Raw genomic sequence first — 20,926 nt, 5'->3', positions numbered from 1 at the left:
AAAAGATAGGTTTTCTCCTTAAGTTTCACAAAACCAAAATAACCGTCTAGATTGAAATGACAGAAATAACCAATTTAACCCAAAATAACGTAATTACAACTTAAGCAAATAAAAGTTATACAAAAGTTACAAAACAATGAAGCAAATAAAAGTTATACGAAAGTTACAAAACAATGAAGCAAACAAAAGTTACAAAAGTTATACATTTTAGCATTATACATTAAATTGTTGCTAGGCATGCAGCACTCAGCAACGTGACATCTCAGAGTGGCTAGAATGACATATATGATATATCCATAATTATAGAATAATCTTAATATATATTTATACAGCATTCAATTATTTTGGTTTTAACTTGTTTTTTTATTTTTTTGGGGAAAACCAAACCAAAAAAATTTATGAAAATTGATACTGAACTGAACCAAATAATCCAGAAAAACCAATCAATTGAAATAACCAAAATTCAATATTTCGGTTTGGTAAAGTCAGGTTTAACTGAATTGTGCCCACCCCTTAGGAATAGCTACATGCCTATCCCCAATGACTAAGAAAACCAAAAATGTTCTCATTATTTTGGTTTTCAACCTTCAATCGGTAATCTTCCAAGTCCAAGAAGTCAAAAAAGTTTAGTATGAAACCCCTTGGGTTTGTTTGGGATAGGGATGGGGATAGGGGATATAACAGTCCATAATGGAACTGAATAAAATAGAAGGGTAAGGAAGGGAACATAAAGGTTGTTATCTTGCCCTTATGAGAATGAAACATAAAGGAGTTCATTTTGGATGGAGAATGGAAGAAGATAGAATGGTAAAGTCACAAAAAAAAAAAAAAAAAAACTGACAATTATAACCTTCACTTTCAAAATTTTATTGAGCTTTTATAAAAATAACAAGGACAAAATAGTGAATTCAATAAAAATATTTGTTGCAGATCTGTAAATTTATTGTTTATTTATAGAATAGCTATGACAGCTAGGAAATTATATATTTACTATTTAGATTAGTTGATTCTTGATTCTTAGCAATCCCAGATTTTTAGGAATTGATAGAGAGGTGGAACCTCCTTAATTAGGTGAACTTTTGTGTATAAATATTGTCTATGTACAGCACATTCAGAATATAAGAGAGATTTTATTTTTTCTCCGCAATATTTATGAATAATTTAATACTACTTCTTTCCCAAGGCAAAATGGGATTTGGGAGGGGAAGGTATCGTGAACCCCTCTCCCTTCCATTATGAAACACCCTCCCAAACAAAGGAAAGTTTCCCCTCCCCTCCCTATCCACCATCCAGCGAGGGTTCACAAGTGACCTTAGTTCAACCCTCTTTTGTAGCAATCAATTTAATAGATGTTAGGTCTGGTTTCATTCACAATGGGTTTTGTATCTTTTTAGTGCTCATCACTGAAGAAACAATTGAATCCCTCATTTCTCAAATAGACTTTCAACAGAAAATATATATTCTGCCAAAAACTTGGCCATGATATCATATAGTAGGTTTTCAGCAACAACCATACTTTTGAGAACAATCACATAGAGCATTACCTTTAAAATCACAAACTACTTGCATATATTTCTCCGCAATGGAAAACAAACATTGATATCCAGGATAGCCATTAATGAAAATTATCTCATCTAGCTGACGAAACTTCCCCAGATCATCCCCCTTCTGCACCATTAAAAAGGAGGTACATAAGAACCTAATAGTATCAAGGAAACTACAATTCTAAACCTTACAATGAAAATGGTGCATATCTTAGGTTACTAGACCCATATATAAAGCACCAATAAGATGGTTGTACCTTCATTCGTGCTTCCTCAAAAATGGGCAACAGGATGAAGACCGGATCAATTGGAGTTGCAGTATATAGGCTCCCATCTGTTGAAATGACAGATAATTAAGTAAAATAAAATGTAGACGATAAATTATTGTTTACCTATTAAAAGTTTACCTAAAAAAAATAATTCCTACAATAGAAATAATATCATAAAGCAGAAAATCAGGTATGAGGTAACATGTTCACCTAAGTATCAGGTATAACCTAGAGGCTGTGTCATAACACTTTTGCTTTCTCCATAAAACTAAAGCTGAAAAACAAGAGCATGTTTGCATATGAATCTATTGCTTTTTCCATTAAACTAGAGCAAAAAAGAAATGGCATGCCGTGTAAAGAACTCGTAATAGTTATTTAATTTAAAACATTAGCCTCTTTAGCGATCCTATTTGTTGAGAGAAATGATAATATAAAGGCCGATTAGACTGTTATATTCTGAACTTAGGGTCAATTTTCAATTTTAACCAGTTTTGACCTTTGCTTCAATTTAGTCGCCGAACTTTAACTTTTATTTCAATTTTATCCTCAATCCACTAAAAACGTGCTCCAGCTTATGTGGCATGCTAATGTGTTCAGTAATGGACACATTAGCAAAATGACGTCGTTTTGCCTTTGCTTTTGTCACAAACCGTAAGGCAAAACAACGTCGTTTTGGCTGAAATTAATAATCAAATCTGGAGTGGGCAAAATGGCGGGTTGGGTCAACCCAGATTTGGTTTGGCTGAAGCTTCTTGTTAATGGCAAAAACAAGGGAGGTTCAATGAAGGCCGACAAAGGGCGATGACTGGCGACGGCGACGAAGTGGCTGAGCCGTCGATGAAGGCGTGCAAGAGGCGTCAGTCGCAATGGCAAGGTGGTCGACATCTGAAGGCGGTCAGAGGCAACAAATCTAGGCTGTTTTCGACTGCGTTCCAGGAGGAAGACAAGGCGACAATCGATGTAGAGGTGACCAGAGATGGTGTCGCTTGCGGCGGTGGGGGTAAAGGAGGAACACATGCCACTGTCGACCATCGCTCGCGGCCATTGCCACAACAAACAAAAGCTCGAAAACCCGCCACCCGCTCTCACAAAATCAAGAGAACGTCAGACGGATTGCCAAATTAAATAAAAAACAAGAACCAAACTCAAATCAATCAAAAACCCACTTCACCAAAACAATAAAAGTCCAAAACCTAGATCCCAATTTAGTCCCAAATAAAAATAAAAATAAAAAACCAAGACCCAATTCCAAATCTGGACTTCTGTTCCGAAAACCCCAACAAAAGCACCAAATTTAGAGCGACCCATTCCGACGAGACAACGAGTAGCACAAACGTCGATCGGAGACGAATCGAACCTTCGAATTTGCTATCTTTTTGTTTATTATTTTGGTGCAGCTGAGAGAATCAAAAGCAGGAAAAGCAGTGGATTGTTTTTGATAGAGAGTGAGAGGGGAAGCGGGGTAGCTAGGTGTCTTCCTCCTCTATCGCCACCACAACGAGCAACACCATCTCCAGCCGCCTCTACACCAACCGTCGCCTTGTCTTCCTTCTGCAACGCGGCCAACAGCAGCCCAGATCTGCTGCCTCTGATCGCCTTCAGACACCGGCCACCATGCCATCGCAACTATTGCCTCTCGCATGCCTTCACCGACAGCTCACGCACGCCGTCACTGGTCATCACCCTTCGCTGGACTTCATTAAACCTCCCTTGTCTTCATCACCCAGATTTGGGTTGACCAAACTAGCCATTTTGCCCACCACATATTTGATTATTAATTTCACCCAAAACAACGTCGTTTTGTTGATTTGTCCAGCATTGGACACATCAGCACACCACATCAGTCGTTACGTAAGTTGGGACACACGCCTGGTCGATTGAGAATAAAATTGAAATAAAAGTTAAAGTTTGATGATCAAATTGAAACAAAGGTCAAAACTTGATAAAATTAAAAATTGGCTATAAGTTCAGGATACAACAGTCTAATTGATCTAATATAAAAGATAAAATTAACCCTTTTATCTAACAACTTAAACTTTTAGATTTAGATAGTAGTTAAAAATTCAACATAGTATCACAACAGACTCAAATCTTGAGTTCAAACCTCAACACTAAGCCAATATTTAAATCATTATATGCATTTAGACTAGTTATGAAACACCCCACTCTCCCGAGCGTGTTACTAAATCAAAAATTGAGAGATTTGTTTTTTACAAAATGATAATTATTTCAACTTTCATTGTTAAATTAATTCCTTCCCCCTTAGCTCCTCTAGTAAATCCCTTAGACATATTTCTTTTGATTAAATAAGTTAACCCAATGATCACTAAGGAGCCACACCCTTAATTCATTTGAAAATGCAACCATTTATTTTAAAATCATGATAAAAGGTGATAATCAGAATTTTAATGCATCTAAACATATTTGGATTGAACCTTAGTGATATTGTCATTTTACACTACATCTGAGTTGTTTTCAGCCCACCCTTGGGCTTAAGAGACCTACCAATTTTTCTTTGTTGTGGTTGTCACCCAATGTCTCACTGAAATTGAATTTTTAAAATATACAAACCAACGTAAAAATTGGTGAAATTTTTCCAATGGTGTCAAGACCAAGGTCTTGAACCACTTGTTGTAAAATAATATCGGATTAGAGCAGGATTGTAACTAATAATTTGAGAAAAACAATAATAATAATAATAATGAAGAAAATTGAACACAAAAAATTTACATGTAAAACCCCCAAACAAATCAGGATAAAAACCACGGGCAATGATAGAAGAATTCACTATGAAAAATAATAGGAGTTACAACTTTCCCTCTAAATCACTGTGAGATAAAAACAATCTCTTTTAAAAATTGGAGAAAACACTCTTTTCTTTCTAACTCTCTATTTTTCTTTTTGAAAAAGAGGATATTGGGATGGAAACAATTGAGTTTGGGGAGGCCAATTTATAGGCCTCCTCTACGCGTTTTAGTACATGTTGGCCATGGCTACACGCTGCTTCAATTTCAAAAGCAGCAACCATTTCTTTTTGTTCCTAATGTAGAAACGAGAAGGAAGAATGGAAAAGAGAGAAATAGGGAGAAATTAGAGGGTAAACAAAGAATTGAATTGAGAGGGAATATGAGAATTGTATTCAAAATTCTTCTTGTTCTCTAATACAAGTTGCAAGAATAGTTACAAGATGTAACTGACTGCTAACCACCAATTGTAGAGAGATAATCTGCTACAATGGTCTGCACAATTCTCCTGCAACCTACGAGCTTGACATAAGGTTGGAAGACATATATTTCAACCTTGAGTAAAAATATGGTCTCGAAAGGAAACCATTTGACCCTTCTAAAAATTGTATAAATTTGATTGTTCTTAGTTTTGCTCCTACTGTGATGCATTTTTTCCTTTTAGAGTATTTGACTAACCAAATCCCTACATTTTCACGCAAGTCGTACCCCATTGGAAAATTTACTCATTAGGCTACAACATATCCAAAATTCAGTTAATTATGTAAGATTTTAACCTTCCTAAATGAGACTCAAAGTCAGTTGTTCCTTCAGATTGACTACACTGCACAGTCTGACTATCTTTTTGCACACAACTTAGATTCTAGTAAAACAAATTTTCCTATAAACTAGACTTGCAGAGGTATCATGTGTACTTTTTTCATGTTTTTATACAACTTCTACAGGCACCAATAAATTGTTGAAGTGGACTGCTGTGCCACAGCATGTCTTCCCGGGTTCTATGGATAGGCTTTACAAGAAAATTCATAACTAATTCTAGAAAAATCATTTTTAAATGGTTCATGCGCCCACAGTTCAGTAACACATTCTAGTTTCTGGAAAAAAAAAAAAAATACTTTTGTGCATAAATGTAAATCAAAGTTCTGCTTGGCCAGAACAGAAAGCAAGACCATGAGACCTCATCTTCCAAGTTATAAAGGTTTAACTTCACCACCATCTTTAACATCACAAGGACTACAAGGCACTTTATATGGTTAATTTTTCGAAATGACTCACTTTAACATTCAAAAGCTTCCCAACCTATTAGGGGTTCTCTTGAGTTTTAACTACATAGGCAAGCGAAGTTGAGATACATAAGAGGTTATTACACACAAGATCATAAGACTAACCATATGCATATGTATGAACCCAAGGGTTTACTAGGGCTAAAATAGTAATTAGCCTATTTTACATTTTACTAGTATTTTCCTTTGGTTGTATTTTTTTTGTTAGTTTGTTTTTTTTCTATAAAGTAGCTATATAAAGCTACTGAAGTCTGTTGATAGGACATGTGAATGATATTGAATTTCAGCTTTCCCCTCTCATCAATTCTCTCTCAAATTCCCTCCTGTTTCCCTCTACCTTCTCTCTAGTCATTCCCTTCCTCTATTATGTCTGCAACTCTCCCTCATTTCTATCTACTATCTTCGTCATTTATGTCCAATTATTCCCCAATCCTTCTGTTCCTAGTCCAAATTACCTCGAATTCTTCTGATTTCCAATCTAAACCCTAGGTAAATGACAATTTCATATCAAAGCAGTCGTTCATCAGTTGTGAGTTCAAAAATTCAATAGTTGTTCTGATCTGATTCTAAAAAAATCAAAGCCAGATTCCAAGCTGAGCAAAGGGATCATTGGAAGCAAATTCAGACGGTGATTCTTGGCCATTGATAGGCAATCGTTTCTAATTTGATTCTGAAGGTCTCAAAGACTACTCTCTTAGCCGCTACAGAACTGGCAAACTTCAGCTGTTGTAGTTGCAATTCAGGAAGGCAACCTCAGCCATTATCAGAACTGATTGAGCGATGATTAAGGAGATTCCGATTAGAAGTCCAATGACACATAATAGCAAATCAGTTAAGCGAATTCCACAGGCGGTGATTCCAATTGAATTCTAGGCTGTGAACTTTGGCAATTCTAATCTGATTCAACTTGAAGGTCAGTAGGCGGGGCGAAATTCAAACAACTCTTAGCGGAAATGATTGAGTTGCGAATTTCGATGATTCTGGCAAATTAGAATGAGCAAGTAATTCTCGCTCCGAGTCTTGAAGATGAAGCTGACAATTGACTCTCGGTTGTGAAATCCGGTAAGTGTTGTCCGACTTTTGGAGGCTAGTAGGCTAGGCATTTCCAACAGTAATTCCGACGATTCCGATTGCCATTCCAGTAATTTCTTAATGGTTAGGCTCGAATTTTGGAAGTTCAATTGACCAATTGGATTAGGCAAGTATTGGAGTTAATCTAGGTTCGGCCACTGTAATCCAATGGCGCTCGCTCCATGGTTGTGATTCCAACAACTCCTAACAGCTAATTCTAGCGATTTTGGACGGCAGAATTAGGGTCGGCTGACTCACGACTACGATTCCGATAATTTCAGCAATTGATCAAGGTTCGACTGTTGATAGGTTATTACTAGCAGGCGATTCAGTGAAGCGATGCTAGAGGCGATTATCAAGTTGTTGATTCCTCAATTCCAACTATGATAGCGGTGGATACAGGACTGTTAAGCAATTCGTAGCAGGTGACCAAGGCAAGTATAGGAAATGATTGTATCAAGCGAGTTCTGGCAATCTAAGCCGATTTGTAAATCCCAACAATCTCCGATTTGAAGGGGACTATGGTAGCCAATTGTGAATTTGGACGCAAGTTCATAGACAACTATGGCAATCTTAACTCCTAAGGACATCAACACTAAGATGAAATAGATGGAGACACAATTGCAACAAGTGACGACAACAGCGACAGATATGTAGATCCGCATGGGGACCATTGAAGAGTCCATGGAATTGGTGATAAAGAAGAAGTTGGACAGCACAGTGGATCAAATGCGTAAGAAGATGTGCGAACGGAACAACCGGATATGCAAGGAAGCCAGCAGTATGTTACACAAGCAGCTATAGGAGTTTGAGGTAATATTGTCTAAGATGAATCAAGTCAGTATTCCAACTGAGTTCTTTGATAAGTTGGGAGGAGATGTTTCAAATAATTACGACCGAAACAAAGAATTCTTGGAGGAGAAAAATGTTGAAAGTGAACCTCTAAAATATTCCAGCGAACAGAAAGAAAAAAATGTTGTTGAATTACCTACATTGGATCAAGAAGTTCTGACTAAAAACTCAATCAATGGAGAGGAAATTGGTGATAGAGTCCTCTCGCATGATTTTGGGTTACAGGAATCTAAGCAACGAACTGAAGTGAACCAGACAATGGTAACTCAAGATTCCAGAGATGAAGAGAGATTGGACAAGGAGATCCGTGTAGACCACATTTTACAATTGAAGCTGATGATTCAGTGGATATGTAGGCTATAAATCAAATTGGAGATCAGAACTGCGAAGAGAATAGCTTTCATGCATCTGATGTCTAGACAAGAATGGCAGTTGCAAGAATAATCACTGCAACACCATCAGAGAAGGTTGATTCAAAAGATGGAGTTGTTGCGGAAGGAGATATATTGGCAATTGACACTGCAGAGGAAGGCAATTTGCCTACTGCAAATACTATTGAAACTCCATTTAAGGAGAACTCCGTTGACATGAATTCTGTTACAGTTGTTACGCAACCAAAAGAGGGGCTAATACATCAGGATGTGCCTAATGAGAGCTGGCAGGAGAAAAATGAAGGATTATTGGAGAGATTGACAGAGGAATGTTAGGACTCCCATTAGTCTCACCTATCAAAGGTGTAAAAGAAAAGGAACAATGGGGGCAACCAAGGGAATTGATTCAGGGACAAAAGAGTCAGAAGTTGGTCAGAAGGAAATATTCATTCACGTGGCTGAAATAGAATGAGAGATAGGTGTAAAAGGGGAGGGAGGAGGAGAGAGAAGGCATCTGGAAAAATTGTTGAAGAAGTCATTGGAGAGTAAGGCCCTCTCAAATAGGCCTGTTTTGTTTTCTTTCCTTGTATTCGCTAATATCCATGGTTGTAACTTGTAAGCTACTGTAATTGAGGAGTTCCTACTGTTTAGAGCTAAAACTCAATCAATTGTGCAAGGGTTCTATCAAGGAAGCAAAGCCCCTTGCATTACCCCAAGTGCCTAGTCTAGTAAATGGAGAATCGACTAATGTATGGGATTTGGTTTTGGGAAAAGCTAAGGATTCCTTAGCCTTGGTTAAAACAAGCAATGAGAAAGTGAAGACAACACTAACTAGAGGATATCTCACTGCCAACATGAAGGATTCTAACCCTAATCAGTACAATGGTGGTGTTGTCATTTCAAAAGGTGCAAACTAGTTTTCGATGGTGGTTGTAACAGAGTTAACAGAAGCTGAAGCTGGTGATTCAAGAGAGCAAGGCATGCTCACTGAAAAGAGAGATGTTGACTTCTCTCTCAATAATAAGAGGGAGACAAGGAGAGAGTTGGACACCCTGCTTGTTCCGCATGATAAGATTGGGAATATGAGAACTTTGATTGCGCAACCTCTAGAATTACAATTAATCAAGGCATGTCCTAGTAGCAACTTTGGAAAGTCTCCTAAGAGTTATGATCCTAACAGGAATTTCCTCAATAAAGAACAGGTTCAAAGTCGTAAGGAATTTCGAGGAAAGTTGGTAGCTGGAGGAAAGCTAAGGAAGATAGGTAAAGAAGTCAAAAGTTTTGATATGAAGAACAAAACTCCTTTTGCTTTGTTTGTTCTTACTCCAACTGGCCAATTTGAATTTTTGTCTATTGTATTGAAGGATGGAACAATGACTGAGATTGGTGTCGCAGCAGCTCCTAGTTCTGATGCTCACAGATAGCTTTTGTTTGAGTATCCAAGGCAAGCCCACATTTCTCCATTGTTGCACCTAAGGGTTCATATTTTTGCACTAGAAGATGGCAGTTGGCCTGTTCGAAAGCCATTAACTGCAACTAAGTATGCGTGTTTAACATCCTTAGTTGTACTAGATGGAGATGAACTGTTAAAGGAAGCCACAAACACAGTTAGTCATTCCTCTGGACTCCAAACAGTCAACATTGAAGGAGTGGTGATGGGGAAAATTGGTGTGAATAGCAATCGACAGGTTTTAGCTGCTAACTGCGACAACCAGAGTGGTCGCTTCTGGTTTTGTTTCAGCATGAGTCCAAGAGAGCTATTGACAATTTGTTAAGCTTACAGAAGTTTTTCAACATTGTGCCATCCAAGTTGTGAAGAAAAGGAAAAAGCATATTGGAAGATGTGGAGGGTTGGCATTTCTTGGGGATAATAAATGTTTTAAGGTGGGGGGAAATGTCAAGACAAAAGGGTTTATTAGGTTTGTTGAATTGGGAGTGCTGGAATTCTCTCTATGTGCCAATATAGCCACATACATACATGGTTAGATCCTCAAAATAACAGAAATAGAAAATACAAAGTAAAAATAGAATTGAAATAGGAAAAAGATATGGAAACCAAACAAAAGACAGAGCTGATTTATCCTAGTTCAGATTGCAATAGCAATCCTACATCCAGCCTTTAGTCCTACAATCAATTCACTATGAAATCTTCAAAGAATCAGTACAAGAACCGTCTTTTCTTTCACACGAGTACAATGCTCTATGAGATTACAAAGAACTCTCCTTTTACAAGCCTCTCCTCTCACATTACAACACTTCACTCATATACAGAACATGAATGATAATTGCGACTACACACCTATGCCTCCTATTTATAGACAAATTAGGGCAGTAATTACAAGGACTTGTTAAAAAGAACACATTCTCTAATATACCCCTCATAATATACTAAATAAGTTAGTCTCTCGAACTTAGTTTATTTTAGCCGCTTGAATCACCCAAGAATTCTCCTGATTTCTTCTTAATCTTCTAGGCTATTCTCCATACAAAACACAAGGGCTAAAATAGTAATTAGCCTATTTTACATTTTACTTGTATTTTCCTTTAATTGTATTTTTTCATTTTTTTTTTTTCTGTGGAGTAGTATATAAAGCTACTGATGTTTGTTGGTAGGACATATTGTGAATGATAATTGAATTTCAGCTTCCCCCTCTCATCAATTCTCTCTCAAAGTCTCTCCCATTTCCCTCTGCCTTCTCTCTAATCTCTCCCTTCCTCTATTCTTTCTGCAACTCTCCCTCATTTCTATATATTATCTTCTCTACTTCTGTCCAATTCTTCCCCAATCCTTCTGTTCTTTGTCCGAATTACCTCGGATTCTTTTGATTTCCAATTGAAGCCCTAGGCTAAACCCTAGGTAAATGACAGCATACACAAATGACTCGTACCCTATCATGTATAAATGCAAAAAAAAAAATCTCAAAACACCGTTAAAATAGATGATCAATCATCTTCTTTAAATCTTAGAGTTTCTCTTTTCCCTTAGAAGTACCGGCTTCACCTAAGCACATTTGAATGCACGAGGTAAGTGCTTAACATTTGGTAAGGGTTAAGAAAATATTTTTGCATAATTATGTTGATTCCCAACTAGAAATATAAGGAATGTTTGACTGGAATCGTTCCTTAATTTAAGAGATTGATTGGCCAAATCACCTCCAGTTTAGAGACAGATTTTAAGGAGTAATTACCAGCTTATCTTTTTTCAATACTTTCCTATTTTCTATACAATCAACCTTTCATATTTTCCTATACAACTTATCTTTCGTAGTTTAGCACAAATGTAATCTTTCCTATGGTGTAAATTTCTAACCCTATAAATGGAGATGATATACAATTTCACTTCTCCTATTCCTCACATGGTATCAGAGCCCTAGTTTCACTCTTCTTGTTGCCTTCATTGTCCGATTATTGGGTGCCTTCATCACCACAATGTTACCTTCATTACTCCTTTTTTCAGGCCTTTAATTCCTAACATACCTACTAGCTATTGTACCATGGCTGAAATCTCCAAGACAACCACTCCTATGCCTGCAGTAGATGTTGCTCCATTTGAACAACAACCTGCTAATACTCCTATTAGTGAGCTACAAAGGATGCACCATTCATACTGACTGGATGGTAGGAACTATCTCCAATGGTCTCAACTGGTAAGAACTTTTCTAAAGGGCCAAGGAAAGATAGCCCATCTGACTAAACTAGCACCCCAGGCCTCTAATCTGGCACTTGCTACCTAGGACATTGAGGACTCGATGCTAATATCTTGACTCTAGAGTTCTATGCTGCCAGAGGTAAGTAGAAACTACATGTTTTTGTCTATAGCCAAGGATATTTGGGAAACAGTAAAAAGAACATGTTCTAAAGTGCAAAATGCCTCTATTATCTTTGAGATTAAGACAAATATAAACAATACCAAGTAGGGATCTATGTCGATGACTAATTATTACAATAGAATGAATGGTTACTGGCTTGAGTTAGATCACTATCAAGACATAAAGATGTTGTGCAGTAAAGATGCTACTACTCTTGCTTCCATACTTGAAAGGGATGGGATTGTAGAGTTCTTAGCTAGTCTCAATCCTGAGTATGATCAAGTGAGAGTTCAAATCCTTGGCAAGGAAAACTTCCATCCTTGAATGAGGTTTTTTTATGATCCATAGTGAAGAACATAGAAGAATAGTTATCCTTAATGAACCTAATCCTGAGGGGTCAGCCATGATTTCCAACAAGGTAGATGTCTCATGTTCTAGGCCACAACAAGGAAGAAATGACCCTCACCCTAGATGGTTACAACAAAGCCGGGAAGGTTTGAGGTGTTCATACAACAAGAAACCAAAGCAACTAGAGATACATGTTTCAAGCTTTATGGAAAGGAGATTGTTTTAAACATGATGGGAGGCTTCTAGAATCTGTAGCCTAGAAATCAAGCTCAAGCCCATCTCATAACTAAGGAACCTGGGAGAACCCCTGAAAAAACAAATTCTGATGCAACTTCAAAACTAGGTGAACTCAATGCAAAAGAAATCAGCAAGCTGAAATCATTCCTAAAAACTATTCAAAGTAGTTGTTGCTATCTAGCACAAATAGGTACTTGTCTTAATTCTAAGAATTTTAATGCTTCACAAATTGTTAGAAATGGATTCTAGTTTCAAGAGCTACTAATCACATGACCTATGAACCCAATTGTTTTTGAAACCTATAAACCTATGTCTAGTTCCAAAAGAATAATTGTAGCCAATAGTCACACAGTTTCTATAGCAAGTCCAAGAAGTGTTATACTCAATGCATCACTCCCTCTTCAAAAAAATGTTTTTCATGTCCCAAACCTTTCTACCAACCTTATTTCTATTCACCAACTAACCAAAAACCCAACCTTATTTCTATTTGCCAAGTGACCAAAAACCTCAGGGAAGTGTTATACTCGAAGCTCCTGTTGTTTTGTTTGTTCTCATTCCAGCTGACCAATTAGGATTTTTGTCTACTGTAATGAAGGATGGAGTGATGATTGGAATTGGTTGCAACAACTCCTAGTCCTGTTGCTCTCAGACAATTTTTGTTTGGGTATCCCGAAGCAAGTCTATATTACTCAATCGTTGCATCTATAGGTTATTGCAAATATTTTTGCAGTAGAGAATGGTCGTTGGTTCGTCTGAAATACATTAACTGCAGCTATGGATGTGTGTTTGCCATCCTTACTTGTATTAGATGGCGATGAACTATTAAAGCAAGTCACAGGAATAGTTAGTCATTCCCTTAGACTCTAAATAGCCAACATCGAAGGAGCGTTGATGGGGAAAATTGGTGTGAACAGCAATCGATAGGTTTTAGCTGCTAACTATGACAACCAGAGAGTGATTGTTTCTGGTTTTGTTTTAGCCGATGAGTCCAAGAGAGCTATTGACAGTGTGTTAGACTTACAAAAGTTTTCCAAGATTGCGCCATCCAAGCTGTGGAAGAGAAGAAAAAAGCATATTGGAAGCTGTGGAGGGTTGGCATTTCTTGGGGACAAGAAATGTTTTAAAGCGGGGCAAAAGGTTTCCGATTGTTGGAACAAGGTGAGTATGAGTGAAAAAACCGAGAGGAAGGAGTCATATGGTTAGTGGTTCTAGAATCAATAATCCATAAGTCTTTAAAGGATGTATCCGAGGCATTTAAAGCATGAGAAATTGGAGTTTTACTTGAGTGTATCAATGAGCAATAACATGAAGATGATGGTTTGTCAAGAGTACTTAGGAGGTGTCTTAACATTTCAATCTCTTCCTTGTTGAATTGTTTTGGTTCGTGGGTCTGTTCTTCCCCTTGTGGGGTTACCATATTGGCTTGCCTCTGGCTCCGATGCTGATGTTCGCCTCTATTTCCCCATTCCTTACTTGGTGGCTTTCTATTCAACCTCCAACACATCTCCCTAGTATAGCTTGGTTTCTTGCATAAAGTACACCACAGGTTATCACGGTTGTCACTGCCTGTGGATTTGGAGACTATTTTCCCATTCTCTCTAATCGATTAGTCCTTCTTAAATCCATAGCTTCCTTCATTTGCCACCATTGTTGAGGTTTCAACTGGTTTGGGTTCCAATATTACACCCTACCAACTTTCTTCAGTTAGTACAATCGAAATTACTTCATTAAGTGAAGGTAAGTCATCTTTACCTAGGATTAGAACCCTCACCTGATCATACTCCACATTGAGACCTGCAAGGAAGTCGTAGGTTCAGTCTTTCTCTATGAAAGTTTTCAATGTTGCTCATCATCAATGTTTTTCTTCTCAATGACCCAATAGTAATCCATCTCTTGCCAAAGTCCTTTTAGGAGATTGGATACTCGGTGACAATCTTGTTCCCTTGTTTTGCTAAAGCTATTTTGGTCTTCAATTCTTAGATTTGGGCTGCATCTTTAACCTTCGAGTAGGTTGGTTGGATAAACTCCTAAACCTCCTTGGTTGTTGGTACAAACATGAAAGTGTCATCGATTTCAAGTGCCATAGAACTCCAAAGACATGCAATTATCATAGAATCATCTTCATCCCATGCTATATAGGCTAGACCTTCCTTCATTGGTCAGGTCCCTATGATATGACTAATCTTCCTTTCCCTTTCAAAATGGTTCAAATCAATTGGGACCATTTGAGATAATTCTTCCAGACCAACTAGTACGCAAGATTGATTTGTTGCCATTCTCCCGATGACAAGAGCCCCAAGGTTGTTGGTGTTTCTCTTATGTCATGGGAACTAACTTCACCAGTGGTGGCAGACATCTCTAGTTAATGCAAAGTGTTAAGGGAAGAATGGGAAACAAGTTATTGTCGCAGCAATGAAGGCTGCTGGTCGTGGGCTATCGATAGTAGTAGAAGTGCAGTTGGTGACTACAGATCAGTCGGCAATGAAGGCTCGAGAAAGAAAGTCCTAGGTTTCTAATCTAGGCTTTGATACCATGTGAAAAAATATGGCAATATCCTTCATTGAATTAGTAGACATATATATACAAAAGCTGCTTACCTAGATACGAAAACAAATCATCTAATTGAGCAATCTTCTATTTACAGTAATATATACATAATCACATCCTAATTACAGCTTCAAATCGACAAAATATGGACTAATCAGATATAATCACAGCCTTGATTTCTCTGCCTTGATTCACAACAAATACAACAAAAACAGTCTATAGGTATATGTGAGTATATAACTTAATTTGGCCCACTACAATAAACCTCTATTTTCCTTTAATAACAAAGCATTAACTAGAGCATGTCTACATCCAAGAGCATTACTTCTAGTACAATGGAAGAGAAAATGAAGCACTTAGCAAGTACAATAAAAAATGTTAGTTGGAGTTGTTGAGCAAAATTGCTCCAATCAACTCATTCTGTATTTTGATGTTTAACAAAACATAATTTCAATAAAACTATTTTTGGTATATTTAAATTCCCTAATGGATTTTTTATGTCTTATGGTGGAAAACATATTTTAAGTATTATAACATTTTGTGTATCAAAATGAACCAAGAAATGCTATTTTTCTAAGTTTGGAAGATTAGCGCATTATAAGGGGTCATATAAGAAAATGTTTTCATTTTTAAAAACTATTTCTCGGTATTTTGATAGCTAATATTCATTGTTGTTACAATGATTTTTAATGAATTTTTCAAAAAATAGAAGATATTAATTTTCGGAGTGATAAAATCGTTAAATCCTGAATTTATAATAAAATCAAAATTCTATTTTCTTACTGTTATAGATTTTGATTTTTTAGATATTTTTATTAAATCTAAATGGGCGGTACTTTCTTATTTACATTTATGTATTTAAATAAATGAAAGGTAAAATATAAATTAAAGAAAATGTGGACATTTACTTAAACTAAAAAAATGTAAATATGTTGTAATGTATACATGCTATTGATTGTATTATCAAGCAAATCTAATTTTTCTAAAAATTTGAATTAAGAGTCAACTCCTAGTGAGGGACAGTCAACTGTGGGTTATGCAGAATCAACCCAGCCGAGAGCAAGTTATGCAGAGTCGACCTGGCAATATTAGTGTATTTCGAAGAGTCGACTCCCACTTAAAATAGAAGTCAACTCCCAGACTCCAACAGTCGGAATTTTCAGCTGCTAAAAGAGCCGTTAGAAGCCAAATCTATAAAAGAAAAAGAAGAAATCTGAAGAAAAGGAATGCCCAATCAAGATTAATCTTTCTAAAGTCACTCTCAAGCACTCAAGAAAAGCAATCCAAGGCCCAAGTGTTAAAGATACATCATTTGGAGCCCAAGGCAAAGAAGAAAAAGTTTTCTTATTATTGGTAACTCTTGTATTATTTATATTTGCCTTGTAATATCATTGTGTTTAATACCATTTTAGTCCAAGGTTATCTGGACATAGGATTTATTTGTATTAATTGTGGATTGTGAGTGGCATCCTAGAGCCCGTTGTAACCTAGGTGTGTTGTATTAGTTTCCGGGGTGAGCTAAGGGGAAAACCTCGGTGTTATGTAAAAGTTTCCTAGGTGAACTTGTGAAAAATCTAGGTGTGGTTATAGTGGAACCACAAGTGTCGGGTTGACCTTGAGAGAGTGGACGTAGGTGTTGGAGATACCGAACTACTATATATCTTGTGTTAATATTGTGGTTATTTGTGTATTTATATTATTATCAATCCCAAACAACATATATATTTATAACAAGTATTTTCTTTACATAAGAAAAGCTCAAGAGTTTAAAAAGGGAAAAATTCGGTTTAATAAGTTTTTATCACTTAATTCACCCCCCCCCCCCCCCCTCTTGAGTGGCCATCGTATGTTAAGGGACCAACAAGAGTTACAAGGAATGATAGTTTATACATGTATGAGATTTATGTTCAAGGGGAAAAAAAAAGAAAACTCTTTCAATTAATATAGGAGAATTTTCCATCCACAAAAAAACAAAGGAAAATTTCGAAATGTACGCTAACATATTATGCATGATAAATTGGTAACTATCATGTTTTCCCAAATTCGCATACATTATTGAACTAATGCAAAGGAAGAATAATTATACTACACAAAAAATTGTTGATAAAGAAGCTTTACCTTCACAAACATATTCTCCCACAAACCAAGATCCATATGATTGCTTAACCCAGTGAATTTCTTGAAGAGCTCCATTGATAAAAAGGTATGATGTTTTATTTCCTGTCACGCAAGAGAAAAATGTTCTTAGTTTGAATATTGAAACTTTATAGATTACAAATGTCTAGTATAGAATTTTTAATGAGATATTGAATCAATAATTTTGAAACGGTTCTAGGATAAAAGTTCCTTGAAACTGAATAAACCATCATTACCCACTCGGTCAATTTTCAGATTCAACACAAAAGTTTATACCTTATCAGACATAATTCAATGCAAAATTGCTGGATGCAATCAATTGCTTTATAAAATAGGCCTCGCCGTTAGCAAACATGAAGCTAACATTGTCCAATTCCAGAGAGAGAGAGAGAGAAGAGCTTGCTTTAAAAGAAGCCGAGGTTGATATATCACTTAAACATTATGTGGACAGATATGGACATGTTAAACCAATATGATACAACATGGACTCGCCAATGCAATAATGTTCAAAGAATAGGCAAAGCCAAAAATAAACATATTTTATTGTATACATTAAATTAATAACAATAGTCATGCCTTTAACCTTTTCCTGTTGGATATGTTAATGCTCTAAATATGGGGAAAAGAAAAATTTGCAAAAAGAATTTTATCTATTTATAGAACTCTATACAACATAAAAAAATTTCCAACTAGTTAAGGCTTGTGATTGTTGTTGTAGAAAATATGTAATTAGTCAGTTCTTGAATTTTCTATTTGATTGTACAGTTTGATATAATTTTATTTCTAGGAGATTTCTTTTCCTATTACCCTATTTGGCAATTTCTGAATGTAGAGCAGTTACATCTATACCATATATATGGATTTGTGAACTTCGAATGATATGATATCAATTTTCTGTAAAATCTACATGGTATCAGAGCAATCCTAACACCGATCCGTTCAATCCAAATCTGCGACTAATTTCATTCCAAATCTGCATCTGATAACTTTGGTTTGTTATTCTCAATTTTGTATCTAATTCCATTTCTATTCCACCAAATATTTGGGTCCTATTTCTCTCATTTTTCATTTGCAATGGCATCCACTGTTGAGTTTCTTCTTCCTCTCAAATTCCCTTAGTTCCGACCCCAACAGGAGGATCCAATTCCTCCGCTCTTCTTATTACTGAACATATGGCCACAATTATTTGCAGTGGTCTCATTCTGTCATGATGCTCATTTGTGGCCAAGGAAATGATGATTATCTCACTAGTGCTGCCCCTAAATCGAAGACCGATGATCAAATGTACAAGATCTGAAAAACAGAAAACAATATGGTCGTGTAATGGCTTATCAACTCCATGACAAATGAAGTCGGTGAAAACTTTATTCTCTACGACACAACACAAGAAATTTGGACAACCACCAAGGAGACATATTGTTACATGGAAGATGCAACATAAGCCTTTAAAATTAAAGGAATTCTCCATGATTTCCGTCAAGAAGATCTCACCGTCACCCAATATTTTAGTCGATTGACAAGATATTGGCAACAACTTGATATGTGTGAGACAACAACATGGGAATGTCAAATTGATTCTGGAAAGTACAAGAAAATTGTTGAGAAGAAGCGGATTTCTCAACAAGAATTTAAATGAAGTCCGGGGGCAGATATTGGCCATCAAACCTCTACCAAATCTGAGTGAAGTTGCCTCGTAAGTGCAACGTGAAGAAAGTAGAAAGAAGGTGATGATGCGCACTACAAATCAACCACTAACTACTGAAGTTTCTGTCATGCTTTCTCAAGGATGCTCACTGCACCAAGAAAGGAAGACCTTAGTGTGATAACTACAAAAAGGCAAGAAACACCTGAGATACATTCATGGAATATTCATGGCAAACCCACTAATTGGAAACCAAGAACTAAGAAAAAAAGTCTAGGACACCACACTACAACATAGGAGAGTTCTGTTGCAGTTCCAAATGGCCAATTTAGCAAACACATTGAAATTATTCAGCGATTAATTTCCCAAGCTCAACAAACTTCAATTACTCCAACCACTGCCTATTTAACAACAGCTACAGCAGCCCAAAAAGGTAATTCTCTACACTTAAGGCTAAAAAGGTGGATAGCAATGGTATTTGGATAGTTCATTCTGGAGCTTCTGATCATATAACTAGTGATGTATCTCTAATTCAAGATTTCCAACCTTGTTCTAAAAATTATACTATACGTTTTGCTGATGGCTCCATATCAAGAGTGTCTGGAACAGGTTTTGTTATCCTTTCCAAGAACCTTACTCTTGAATAAGTTTTATTGGTTCCAAAGTTGGATTGTAATCTACTATCTATTAGTCCGCTTCCATGGGAAAAGAATTGTGTTACTAATTTTTTCCCAAATCATTGTGTTTTTCAGGATTTGAATTCGAGACAAATGATTGGCAACGCTGAGTTGCATTCAAGACTCTACATGTTCAAAGCGACCGAGTCCTCTAAAAGACAAACTCAGAAGACAATTGATGGGATATGTCAGGACCCAGGGGTCTAGAAGTAATAGATAATAGATGTATTCCTTTGTCTGTATTTGCTATTAGTTTGGATTGAACCAACTATACTTAGAAGTAGTCACAATTATAACTAGAAGACAGCAACAGCCTTAAGTTATAATTGGTTTGAATATTTGGCAGCACTATTGCACCAAATCACCTATCTGGATAGGTATATAAGACTGATCTAACATAATTCATAGGCATCAATCAATACATTTGAATATTTCTGATTTCTCTCCAAATTCTCTCTCTCTCTCTTTCTCTCTCTCACGATCTTACTCTCCCTCACTAACTATTCTTCTGATCCTCCCTATTCTTCTGTTAAACTCCCTCTCATTCTCCCAATTTCCAATCCAAACCCTAGGTACATGACAATTTGGTATCAGAGCATCGTTCCTCGGCAATTTTCTTATTGATTAATTTCCAACAAAAAACGACGACTACTATTCGACCTATCGTTCGACGCAACTGACTCTCAAAATTTGATTCCGTCGCAAGGAGGATTGATTCTCGAAATTTGGAGACAACTACGGAAACCAAAAGCAGTGGCGTGTGAAGGCGAAGTAGAGCCGATGATCCTCGGCCATTGAATTGCGATATTGGCAGTTGTTTCCTAGCGGCTGGGTCTAAGTCACTACATGTGATCGCGGAGAGACAACTAAGTTCAGCAAACGTCAACAGTGAAGCACGAAGCAAATCCCAACAAATTTGAGTGATTCCGGCATATCTGAGTTCGAGTCTTAAAGACAAGTCCAAATCTTGAATCTTGGTTGTAAAAATTCAAAAGTGTTGTACAACGGGATTTCCAGCAACTCAGGTGAAGTGAGTTAACAACGTTTTGAGACAGATCAACCACGCTCACCGATCAATAGTGACGTGAATTTGGAGCATTAGCTGATCGATGATTGGTTGCGAAACGGAATGGGTCACATGAGGCGATTCAGGAAACAACAACGAATTGATTTAATAACAGAGCAAATCCATTTCTAGTCATGTGATTGGAGTCGATCCATTCAGGAGTGTTGGTCAGAAATTGCAAACGAGCAGGTCGGGCGATTTCGAATTGGAAGGCAACTTGGCCAGATAAATCCGATTGTGATTCCGACAAGTTCTTAATGGTTGAGCTCGTATTGTGGAGGCGCAATTGGGCAGCTGGAGTATGCGAGTATTGGAGACAGGCATGATCAG

At 36.9% G+C, this 20,926-nt stretch overlaps 1 protein-coding gene across 8 annotated transcripts in view; it reads right to left on the bottom strand.

The window, feature by feature from the left end:
• LOC127786643 (uncharacterized) overlaps positions 1-20,926 on the bottom strand; it is a 109,918-nt gene that overhangs the window by 38,475 nt on the left and 50,517 nt on the right. For all 8 annotated transcript variants that reach the window (XR_008020023.1, XR_008020024.1, XM_052314174.1 and 5 more), the window contains 3 exons: positions 17,194-17,295; positions 1,802-1,878; positions 1,545-1,668 (listed from right to left, as the gene is read on the bottom strand). Coding sequence is in view for 6 of the 8 variants with exons in the window: in XM_052314174.1 (XP_052170134.1) it covers positions 1,545-1,668; positions 1,802-1,878; positions 17,194-17,295 (303 nt within the window). In the remaining 2 variants the exon portion in view is untranslated. The remainder of the gene's footprint in view (positions 1-1,544; positions 1,669-1,801; positions 1,879-17,193; positions 17,296-20,926) is intronic.

Source organism: Diospyros lotus, chromosome 12, assembly GCF_014633365.1.
Source record: "Diospyros lotus cultivar Yz01 chromosome 12, ASM1463336v1, whole genome shotgun sequence".
In the NCBI taxonomy this organism is placed as follows: Eukaryota; Viridiplantae; Streptophyta; class Magnoliopsida; order Ericales; family Ebenaceae; genus Diospyros; species Diospyros lotus.
Note: the sequence above shows the minus strand (reverse complement) of the source record. Positions and strands in the feature narration are given on the sequence as shown.